The 12,584-nt window shown below is 39.4% G+C and overlaps 1 protein-coding gene across 1 annotated transcript in view; it reads right to left on the bottom strand.

Moving 5' to 3' along the window:
• ADAMTSL1 (ADAMTS like 1) overlaps positions 1-12,584 on the bottom strand; it is a 444,282-nt gene that overhangs the window by 304,504 nt on the left and 127,194 nt on the right. Inside the window, exon 5 of the mRNA XM_068973576.1 lies at positions 5,484-5,610. Within this exon, the coding sequence (XP_068829677.1) occupies positions 5,484-5,610 (127 nt within the window). The remainder of the gene's footprint in view (positions 1-5,483; positions 5,611-12,584) is intronic.

Genomic DNA, 12,584 nt, shown 5'->3' on the forward strand with positions numbered 1-12,584 from the left:
AGGCATTGTGTCATAGTTTCTTAATTTCAACAGAGGCTTTCCCCTCCTCCCCCACTTAATGGTGCATAAAATAATGGCACATCTCTCAATCAATGGTGTCTTGGACTCAAAGAAATGCAGTTTACCCAGCATGGGATATACTACCATGGTCCATGTCATCCTCATACCCAGCTGGACTTCTTGACTGCTCTTATTATATCCACAGTTAGACCCACCATAGTCTATTCTCAACAGAGCATATGGAGTGATACTTTAAAACATAAACCAAATGAAGTCACTACTCTGCTCAAAATCTTCCTGTAACTTCTCATCTTATTCAGACTAAGAGCCCAAGTCCCTATAAAATCCTACAACATCTGTACCATTCTTCATCCCTCCTCACAGTTGTCCTGCCTTCTTTTCCTCTCGTCTTTAAACTCTCTTTACTTCAGTTACATCAGCTTCTCTACACGTCAAGAAATATGTCAAGAATGTCTCTACCTCAGGACCCTTGCACATGCTCTTCTCTATGCCTGGAATTTCCTTCCCCCTGCCGTGTGCATGTGACTCTATCTGTATCTTCCTCAGATCCTTGCTCAAAATGCCATTTTATCAGCGAATGTTTTCTTACTAACCTATTCAAAGCTGCAATTCCCTCCAGTACCTTTGGCTGCCAGTTCTTTCCCCACTCAGTTTTACTTTTTCTATTACTTTTCTATGTCTACTTTTTTTCCTTCTCTGTTTTACTTCTTTCTATGTATCACCACATGACACATACACATTTAATTAATTTATTCATTTAGTCTCTTTGCCTGCCCCTAACACTAGTAAGCAAGCCCCATGAAAAAAATAGACTTTGGTCTGTTTTGCTCTTTCCTGTGTTTCCAGCACCTATAACAGTTCCTCAGCACATAGCAGGTACCCAAGAAATATTTGGTGCTGAATAAATGAATGAGTGAATTGCCGTTGAATGAGTGAATAAGTGACTAGTGAGTATAGCCTGAAGTCAGATACAAAGTGAAATTTCTTTAGAGTTTTGTGCTTTAAAAAAAAATTCATATGTATTTTCTACTTGACAATATTAGGCCTGTCTTTTATTATAAATATTCTTTATCTCAATATCTTTGAGCCAGCATGATAACCCCAGAATATATTTACTCATAGCCATTATAAATCAGCATAAGCACAGTCTGAGAGGGAAAGTTGGGTATTAGGAGCTTCATTTTATCTTGATATAATTTAGTTTATCTAGCCCTCACCCCCCAAGGGAGATAGAGAGAGAACTTTCAGATACCAAGATATTTTCAAAACACACAGATACATTTGACAGGTCTGCAAAACTGGAGACATCAGATTGATATCAAATAGGCTGGTTTTGGATCTAAGTGTATTCTGAGTATACATGGAGAATACACAATACAGTACAAGCCAGTAATATTTTGATTGGGATGGACAGGTACACACTACTATGTTTAAAATGGATAACAAACAAGGTTGTTCTATATAGCACATGGAACTCTGCTCAATGTTATGTGGTAGCCTGGATGGGAGAAAGTTTGGGGGAGACTGAATACATGTATATGTATGGCTGAGTCCCTTTGATGTCCACCTGAAACTATCACATTGCTAATCAGCTATACTTCAATACAAAATAAAAAGTTCAAAAAATTTGAGAAAAAATGAGTTTTTAATTTCAAAAATCAAAAGTAAGTTAATATAAGCTAAATTTGATAATTTTTTCATTGGGTTGGGGAAGTAGGAAAAAGTGATCTGGAAAAATGGAAAGGCTGAAGACTCTCAGTAGACAGCCTTTTCCTTCAAAAGGAGGGCAAGAGTGCCTTCAGTCCAGTTCAGTTGCTCAGTCGTGTCCGACTCTTTGCGACCCCATGAATCGTAGCACGCCAGGTCTCCCTGTCCATCACCATCTCCCGGAGTTCACTCAGACTCACGTCCATCGAGTCAGTGAGGCCATCCAGCCATCTCATCCTCTGTCGTCCCCTTCTCCTTCTGCCCCCAATCCCTCCCAGCATCAGAGTCTTTTCCAATGAGTCAACTCTTTGCATGAGGTGGGCAAAGTACTGGAGTTTCACCTTTAGCATCATTCCTTCCAAAGAAATCCCAGGGCTGATCTCCTTCAGAATGGACTGGTTGGATCTCCTTGCAGTCCAAGGGACTCTGAAGAGTCTTCTCCAACACCACAGTTCAAAAGCATCAATTCTTCAGTGCTCAGCCTTGGTGCAGCTTATATCTGTTTTCTGCATTTGTATTAGGTAATAATAATGTCTTTTATTACAAAGATGGTTTGTTTTTCATTCATCAGTAAATGGCAGCCACTTGATAAGTTTCTCCTACTTCTCCTTTTCCTTCTGGCACTTTCCACCATGGTCTTTCTCCACTCTCCATTTTTTTTTCTTTATTCCCCTGAGGTTTGATAACATACGGGGAAAATCTGGGTGTAAGTTCAGAAGAAAATGAATTCAGTGTGGGGAATATGGCTATGAGGAGTTTGAGAAGATTGTGTGGCTGGCTTTTAGTGTCTTTTGTTAGAGTGTAGGGAGAAGGCAATGGCACCTCACTCCAGTACTCTTGCCTGGAAACTCCCATGGACGGAGGAGCCTGGTAGGCTGCAGTCCATGGGGTCACTAAGAGTCGGTCATGACTGAGCGACTTCACTTTCGCTTTTCACTTTCATGCATTGGAGACGGAAATGGCCACTCCAGTATTCTTGCCTGGAGAATCCCAGGGACGAAGGAACCTGGTGGACTGCCATCTATGGGGTCACACAGAGTTGGACATGACTGAAGCGACTTAGCAGCAGCAGGGAGAGACCTGGCAGAACTCCTCCAGGCCTCATGGGTGGAGAGCCGCTCACCTGGCCGGTACACTGGGCTCCGCAGAGCAGTCTCATCTCCCCTGCCTGTTGGTCATCTCACAGTCTGTATATATAGGGTGGAAGGTTCTTCTGGGGGTGGAGAAAACATAAATGAGGCAGCTTGTTCAGCATCTGCTATAGATTGTGGTGAGGTGCATGCATAGGCTGGGCTTTATTGATATAAATCATTTTGTCATGAGGCATCGTCAGTGCTAAGGTAAACGAATCAGTCGCCTTTTGTCATTATGGATCATCATTGGCTTGTGTCTTATGTGATTTACCCACTGTTGGTTTGAATAGAGCTCTGTTCACTGAGGTATCTGTCTGCAGACCTGGTGATGACTTATGGCTCTCAACTGGCTGCAGTTCATCCTTTCAGGGCTTCTCCAACTTTGTTCCAGTGATTCAGGCTCCAAAGGGCCCCGATCACCTTTTAACAGGAGGGTAGGGGGAATATCTATCTGAGCAGAGTGTGCAGGCTTTTCTACGAGGACAGGAAGGCAGAGGGATGTGAGAGAATAAAGGAAGGATTCTCATCATGAAAACATGCCCCTGGAAGTTGCCCTACAGCAGTCACTGCACGAATGTCTGTCATCTCTTTTTGTGCCTCATGGAAGTCCTTAGATTCTTAGATAACAAACACCGATTCAATTATGTAACACCAATAATTAGAAAGACTTCAACTCTTTAGTATTCCTTGAAAAGCTCGATCAAAGTAATCTTTTACTTTTATTTTTCAATAAGAACTGCTGTAGGGTTTTAATAAATTTTATACTTCAAAAAATCACTAAGTACCTTTTAAATGTAATTTTTTTTTCTGCAAATATCCCACCATGACTTCAGAGATTTACAAAAGAATTATGCCTCCACCCTTCACTGGTTTTCATCTTCGAAATTGTTTAATTTTTCATCTTATAGAAGAAACTACAAGCACATGATCACAGGAAAAATAAATCTCACCTGAACGCACTACATCAACGTCTAACTTACTCTGCCCTTCATCATTCTCTCTGCTCAGGTCTTTTTTCTTTTTTTTCTTCAGAATCACATTTTTCACTGCCTGAGGTGTGTTAGAAAGAGGAGAGTTTCCTAAGCTGGCACCTCTGATGTTTCATGGATTTAAAAGTTCCTAGTCTTTCTTCCCACCTCCTCTTCTTCCCCAGAGGCTAGCCCTTTGGGTGAGCTGCCTTTTCCTGTCTTCTCGAAATAGTTCTCCAGCAAACAGTGCTCCTTTTTCCCCCCTGCAACTACAAGTCCCTTGTAGTTTAAAGCCACAAACCCCCCATACATCAAGTGTTTTCCTCCAACTAGTCAACAATTAAGAGGACAAAACCACAGTCAGTAAAGAAATTCATTCCCGTTTCCCAAATCACAGGAGACATGTACAAAGAAGTCCTCATTAAGGATCTTTTGGAGGATTTCAGACAATGGAAAAATTGAGAAAATATGCCAAGAAAGGTCAAGTTATTCTAGAAACGGTGGGGTGGAGAGGGAGATGAGAGGAATGTTCAGGGACGAGGGGACATGGATAAACCTATGGCTGATTCATGTTGATGTTTGGTAGAAAACAACACAATACATTAAAGCAATCAACCTTCAATTAAAAATAAATAAATGTTAACAAGTGCATGGTCTTGAGTACAAGGGTTGTTTTGTTCCTATCTCTCTCTGCTGCAGTGCCTAGAACAGTGAGTCACAGAGGATCATGTATGGTAAAATGATCTAGCTTGCTGGGTGAGTCTGTTGTTGGGTCAGGTATCTTGAGAACATATACCATCTACCCTAGGAGGACCCAGCTGGGCAGGCACTTAAAGTACCTCACCTTGATCCATCTAACTGCTTTACAAACACTCTGGGAACAGCAGAATTTTGGACAATCAAGAGGAACAAATAAGTGCTTAAGCTCTGGAATCAGACTCTGGGCTGACATTTTGGCTCTTATAATTCATAGCTGTGGAACTCTGAGAAAGTCACCTAATCTGTCTAAGCCTCAGTTATCTCATTCATAACATGGGGATAAACAGTACCTTGCTACAGAGTTGTTATAAGGATTAAATGAAATGATCGTGTAAAGTTCCCAGCACATACACGTATAGCAGGCACACAAGTATTCAGCTGCTACAGAGAGATTAGGACACAACAGTCTATAACTGGCTTCACATAGTCACTGCCCAATATCCATTCTGGAGAAACATGTGATCAGCACTGATCCAAGGTCACTTTGTCAGTGAAGACCACGTGATTTCACAATGTCAGGAGAGCATTTGTTCTAATCTGCCCCTCTCTCTGCTATTCTGCCAGACTATGAATCAGTGAGGGGTCAGGATGTAGCCTGTTCTCACGCTGGATAGCAAGCTCATGCTTTCTTGTTGAATATATTCAGATCTATGCCTAATTTCCTTCTAATGTGCCTCTAAAGAAAAGGTTTCCTCTGTGGGATTGAAGTGGGTGACCTGACTTGTCTTACCTAAACTAATCCACAAAAAAAGAACCTAACTTTCTTCCCACAGGGTTTTCATATTTGGCTTCATTTGGTTGGAGATGTCATTCCCTAATTGCTGCAGGGAGTTAAGCCAGGGGACTATGACAAATCAGAAGGCCCAGAGATGGCCCCATCTCTGGAGTGTCTTACATTTGGTTGCGGTGAGCTGGGATTTATACTGCCCGCGGACCAGCCTGCAGGTGGACCCATCTCCGTTGCAGACTCCGCAGTTATCCTCCTTGATGGTGCTTCCCAGCTGGTGATCGCAGCCAACAATCTAACAAAAAAGAGAGATGTGTAATTTAACCCGGTGCCTACTGCTAAAAGGATGCAGGGTGGGGCCCTTCATCATCCAGTCAGCCTCCTTCATCCTTGAGACGAAGATAAAGATGAGATGAAGATCCATTCTGATGACAGGAACCAAACTGGAATTTGAATCAGGCTAAGAAGGAAAAAATGTAGCATGGGTAAAGACATTTTCATAATTCAAATATATTGAAATATACAAAGAGAAAGAAAGATGGGAGGGACAGAGGGGAAAGGGAGGGAGGGAGGGGAAGGGAGGGGAGGATGGTGGGTGGGAGGAAGAGGAGAAGGAGAGAGAGAGGAAGATGCTGCACTACTAATATTATAGAACTTCAATTCCAAAATAATTCCCACTTTCAATAAATATGCTTCATCCAAATCACAAAAAATACAACTGTGGGATAACTGTAGCAGGAAAAATGTTGTGAATAACCTCTGTGTTAGTCCATAAGTTCCTTAGAATGTAAGATGCACAGGGGTGAGGTTCTGTATCTTGGCTTCATTGATGTTTTCCAAGCAACTAGAACAGTGCTTGGCAAATTACAAGACTTCAATAAATGTTTGCTAACTGATAATTAAACATACTCCCTTTTCTAGCTAGCACTTCAACTAAGGAAACAGAAACAGAAGCACAGAATCAGCCGACAGAAACAAGGTTGGTGTACATGCATGTGGTGGAAGAGGAGGGTTGACACGAAGGGCAGCAGAGATAGCCCACAGTGAGTGCCTGCTATTGCCTGGCCCTGGCCTGTATCAGCCACAAGACACACATCTCATTCATTCTCAAGACAACCATGTAAGGTATCCCTGTTTTATAGATGAGGTCATGAATCTTACCAAGGTCACTTAGCTAATAAGCAGCTGAGTTCTAAATGCATCTAATAAAACATTTGTGCTTTGTCCAAATCAGGCTTAACAAAGTCACAAGTCTTCATCACTTATGTGGGCAAACTCATTTGTATCCTTAATCTTTTCATTGCAATGTTCAAGTTAAAAAACTTTCAAATCCAAACTAAATTATAGAGTTGTATCTCGACAGTTCTAGTGAAATCTAATATCGTACTCCTAAACTACTTCAACTACTGTCATGGGCAAAATAAGATAAGAACTGTAGAGACATTTGAAGGAGCTTATCTCCACAATGTCCCCACAATCCGTCCTGTCTTTCCAAAGTTTGGTTATTAGCATGAACTTTCTTTGAGGATTTTGTACCTCCAACTAACAATTGCAAACACATGTTTAGGCAAAGGCTTGAAAAGCACAACTATGTAATACTGTGCTGTGTATGTGCTAAATTTTAAAAATGTAGTTATGTGTATCTCTTCCCTAAAATAATATAGACATCTTTAAAAATAGATAACAAAACAATAACTCCTTCAGTAATTCTATAAGTTTTGAAATGTAAAGATGTCAGGAAAATGTCGTGCCCAGTTCTTAAGTGAGGAGTGAAGGAGTTGGTTCCATCTTTGGAGTGTTCACTGTGATCAAGCTGCAATTGGCCTCAATATGTTCAGAAGCTACAGTGAGGCCATTTCAGAATTTATGCCAGCTTCATCCATGTAGAGCCCAGCATGGCTGGCTTAAGACTACTCTGATGCGCTTCCCTATAACCGCAGTGAAATTATTTTCAAAATTCTTATCTGTAAATGAACCTACATAGGAGTGGAGCAATGCTGCCTTGATTCTTATATTTCAAGCACAGTGTGAAACGGAGTGGGAAAGTAACTTATTTACAAAGACATAACAATTATTCAACCATTCAGCCAATAGTGATTGAAGTTCTGTTATGAGCCAAACACTGTGCTGGAAGCAAAACCCAATGGTGAGTTCAAGGACATATGGATCCACCCTCATGGGACTTAGAGTCTAGTGATGGAGGCAGATATTATGCAAATCAGCACACACATGCAGAATGTAAATGCAGAATGATAATTATGATGAAATCTATAAGACATAGATAATGGGATATTATGAGAGCATAAATTATGGATAACTTGATCTGTGTAGAAAGGCCAGAGTAGGAATTCTCTGGCAGTCCAGTGGTTAGGACACAGGCTTTCAAGGCCATGGACCTGGATTCAATCCTGGTTGCGGAAGTAAGATCCTACAGGCTCCAAAGCACAGCAAAAACAAAAACAGAACACCAAAGAAACAAAGGCCAGAGAAGATTTTCCTGAGGAAAAGTCTTTTGAGCTGAGAACTGAATGAGTCAGAGTTAACTAGACAAAGAGGAGGTGTTGCCATAAGGCTTACTGCACCTTTTTGTCATGGCTACATACTAGCTAAATAAAAAATATGCAAAAATCAAAGTTGGCAAAAAAAAAAAAAATCAAGACTGGATTTGACACCTAAAGCAAAGACAACAGAAACAAAAATAAACAAGGTGGGGGGGCTACATCAAACTAAAAATTTTATGCACAGCAAAGGAAGCAATTAACAGAATGAAAAGGTAACCCATATTCTCCCAGAAAATAGCTGTAAATCATATATCTGATAAAGGCTTAATATCAAGAGTATAAAGGCTCATGCAACTCAACAGAGAATAAACCATACAACCAAATGAAAAAATGAACAGAGGATCTGAATAGGCACTTTTCCAAAGAAGATATCTAGGTGTGCAAAAAACACATGAAACGATGCTCAACAATATTCATCATCAGGGAAATGCATAACAAGGGCAAAATGAGATATCACCTCATAGCTATCAAAAATACAATAAATAAGTCTTGGTGAGGAAAAGGGAACCCTCACGTACCATTGGTGAGAATGTAAATTCTTGTAGCCCCTATGGAAAACAGTATGGAGGTTCCTCAAAAGATTAAAAATAGTTCTATCATATGAACCAGCAATTTCACTCATGGATATTTATCCAAAAGCAACAAAATTGCTGTCTTGAAAAGATATCTGCATCCCTTTTTTCATCACAGCACTATTTATAACAGCCAAGACATGAAATTAATCTAAGTGCCTATTGACAGATGAATGGATATCTATCTGAAAAGAAGGAAATCTGTTATTTGCAAAAATATGAATGGACCTTGAGGGCATTACCTTAAATAAGGCAGACAGAGAAAGGCAAATATCATATGACCTCAAGTACACATGGAATCCAAAAACAAACAGATGAAGAAGCAACTCATAAATATGGAGACTAGATTGGAGGTTTCCAATGGTGTAGGTTGAGGCTAGGTGAAATGGGTGAAGGTGATCAAAAGGCACAAACTTCTAGATATAAAATAAATAAGTCATAGGGATGCAATGTGCAGTATGATGACTATAATTCATAATATTGCATCATATATTTGAAAGCTTCTAAGAGAATCAATGCTAAAAGTTCTCATCATAAGAAAAAATGCTTATAACTATGTGTGGTGATGGATATTAATTTATTGTGGTGAACATTTATTGGTATATACAAATATTTTGTATTTTGTATGCCTACAATTAATATAATATTATGTCTGTTATATCTCAAAAGATATCATAAGACTACAGTACATGATTGCCTTAGTAGGGTTGAATCCTTTGAGAAAATATGGCAACCTTAATTTATGTAGTAATCAAAGGATCATTGACCCTAGTGTTCTTGTTTGGGGTTGAAGAAAGACAACCTTAATTTTATAAGATACTTAGCTCTGTAGAAGATCAGTGGGAATGGGAACTTAAGCTCTCAGGTATCTCAAACCTAAGGAGGTGTACTCAAAGAAATTTCAGGTTTCTCAAAGGATTTACTTTCTCTGGAGAATTTTTAATCTCTCAAGGAGATTTTTATATATTTAATCTCTAAAGGAAAATTTTATATCTCTAAAGGAGCCAGAATGGAGATAATCATGAAAATCTCTCTCTAATACTGAAGATTTCTTTTGGTTCCAAAGTCATTTTAAGAAAAGAACAATCCAGCTTCATTGATCCAAAGTAACAGTCATATTAGGAATAGCTAAATAGAAGGTGACATATTTAAGGGTAACTTGGCCAGACCACCAACTTAGTGTTCCCAGTGTGGGTTTATGGACCCTATGATATGAACCAAGTCAGTTCTAACTGGTCTTTGTTTAACTTCAGAATTGAAAAGACAAACATCTCCCTGACACAATAGTATTTTTTTTTTTCTTTTTGTAGCAGTTCCTTTTTAAGATGCCAAAGTATTCTAACTCAATTATTTTTAAGATGTGGAATACTTTATCATCAGATAAAATGTTCCTATTTTGATCCAAGTGGAAAATTAATTGCAGTTACATCAGGAAAATCATTGTGGACATAACTCAATCTGTTGATCCTGAGTAACTGTTAATTAAAAGTTAGTTAAACTATTATGACATAAACCAACACAACACTATAAAGCAATTTTCCTTCAATTAAAAAATAAAATTTAAAAGGTGCTATCATTAATAATAGAGATAAAATAAACAGAAATATAGGAAAAGGCCCAGTTGGCAGAAATAATGCCAGACTTCTCTGTGCCTTTAAATACACTATTATTTCTGCCTGGCATGCTCTTCCAATTCTCCATTTGGCAAATTCCTATTCATCCTTCAAATCCCAAATTAGCTGTCTCCTCCTCAAAAAGGCCTTTTGCAGATTCCAGAGTTAAGGAGCTTAATGGTCTATGATTCCTCAGCCTTTTGTTCATAAGTCCCTGGGGCTTCCCTGGTGGCTCAATGGTAAATATATTGGCCTGCAATGCAGGAGATGCGTGAAATTTCATCCCTGGGTTGGGAAGATCCCCTGGAGGAGGAAATGGCTATCTACACCAGTATTCTTGCTTGGAGAATCCCATGGACAGAAAAGCCCGGTGGGCATGGGGTCACAAACAGTCAGACACAACTGAACAGTTGAGCATACACACACAGATACCCAATCCAAAGAATACATTTCTTACTGGCTACATCACCAAGTTGCAACTAATGAAATAAAAGTGAGAAAGTTATGTGGAACTTCTGGAAAGGCTGCCTTACAAGAAGCTGACTTAGCTGGGGAGGGACCCTTCTGCCTGCCTACCTTTCTGCCTTTCACTGTCTTGGAAAATGAGACAGCCTTGAGAATGGAAGGATGGCAGAGCAGAGAGAAAGAAAGAGCCCAGTTATGGAACCCCATCCTGGACAGATTACCTTTTGACTTCTTTTTTTTTTTTTTTTCTTTTTTTGGTGAGTAAATCCTTTATGAGTTTAAGCCATTATTATTTGGGGGTTTCTTTTATATATTCTCAATTCAAACAGCTGCATAACATTTTAAGTTTAATCTATTAACACGTCTGTTTCCATAGCAAATCATGTGCTGAGAGCCCCTATTTTATTATCTTTCTATCTCTGCTGGTTAGCACAATGTTTGGCATTTGTGATGCACAATAAATGTCAGTGAATCAATGAAATACACAGCATCAAACATAATGGTTTGCTCATAATTCTAGTGTAGGTTACAGATAAGAAACCTTAGACTGCAGTCACTGATGACATACATGTGTACAAAAATGTATATATATGTGTGTGTGTTATCATATATCTGTGTATACAGAGAAACAGACATACTATAAACGACAACTAGAAGCTAAATCTTAACCTCCGTCCTGGTGCATGAATAAGAATTATTGTAAAGGACTAGTACTTTTAAGAGGCTCATGTGCACCTATACTCATTATTAATGAAATGTCATGGAAGGCAATGTTCAGGTCACTGAGTTCCCAGACCCACCCCATTCTGGACGAAACATTAAAGTGAGATAATGGCCACTCATAACTTTGGGCAACTGCATGGAATTTTTTGTTAAGGGTGGAAAACTGAGTATTTTGGCCTAATTCAGCTTGTTTTATTCTGCTACTAGGTGTCAGGTTCATGGTCTAACTTCCTCCCCATCCAAAATGATTGACTAGTTTTGCTTTAACAAAACAAAACTTTTGTCCCAGGTGATATAAAAAGCAAGAAGCTTCCAGATGTGTTTGTTGTTTAGACACCATTGTCACCTTTTGTTTGTCTGTCTTGAATGCATGCTTTTTGTATACACTTGCATAAACATGGGCTTCCCTGGTGACTCAGATGGTAAAGAATCTACCTGCAAGGCAAGAGACCTGGCTTCAATCCCGGGGTTGGGAAGATCCCCTGGAGAAGGGAATGGCTACCCACTTCAGTATTCTTGTCTGGAGAATCCCATGGACAGAGGAGCCTGGTGGGCTACAGTCCATGGGATCACACAGAGTTGGACATGACTGAGCGACTGACACTGCATATACGTGCATAAAGACAGACAGTTCTTCGTCTCTTGAGGGGAACACATACGTTTAACATTGTTGGTTTTTCTTCGGTTTTTTTTTTTTTTTTTTCAGGATTTACTACAGAGAGGGGAGAAAACCCTTCTGAACAAAAAACTAGAACTGTAATACCCAGTCCAAGTTGGCTCACAGACTTTGAGCATGACATGCAGATTTTAGGCATCAGGCCTACAGTATGTGGTGATAGAATGCTTCTTTGTTCACCTCACATAGCTGATAGCAAGTGAACAGGCAGAACACAAGCCTGAAATTCTCTAGACACCGAAATATGTATAATAAAATGTCTTCACTAGGAGCCACAAGAGAAAGAGAGATCACCACATGGATAATTTGGAGAATGTAAATAAACACAGTCCATAAGATACTATTCCTCAGAATGATATGCTTAGATGGGTTCATACTGGCCCTATTTCAAATGGTTTCCCGTAAGGGCCTCAACTTCTAGCATCAAATACTGAGCCAGTGATGTCAAGCTTTTCTTGATCCAACACCATGAGGTAAGAAAATTTTAAATCCCTTTATTTTCAGCACTGGGAAAGACAAATATGGAAAATGAAACTCTGCAAATCTGATCACAGCTGCTCTTATTTATAATTATTTAATTCAGATAGAACTTTATGGGAGAAGAGTGTGCTTTACATATATTATAACTCATTTACTATCTATGTCAATAGGGAAAATAG

This window comes from Capricornis sumatraensis, chromosome 6 (genome assembly GCF_032405125.1).
Source record: "Capricornis sumatraensis isolate serow.1 chromosome 6, serow.2, whole genome shotgun sequence".
Lineage (NCBI taxonomy): Eukaryota > Metazoa > Chordata > Mammalia > Artiodactyla > Bovidae > Capricornis > Capricornis sumatraensis.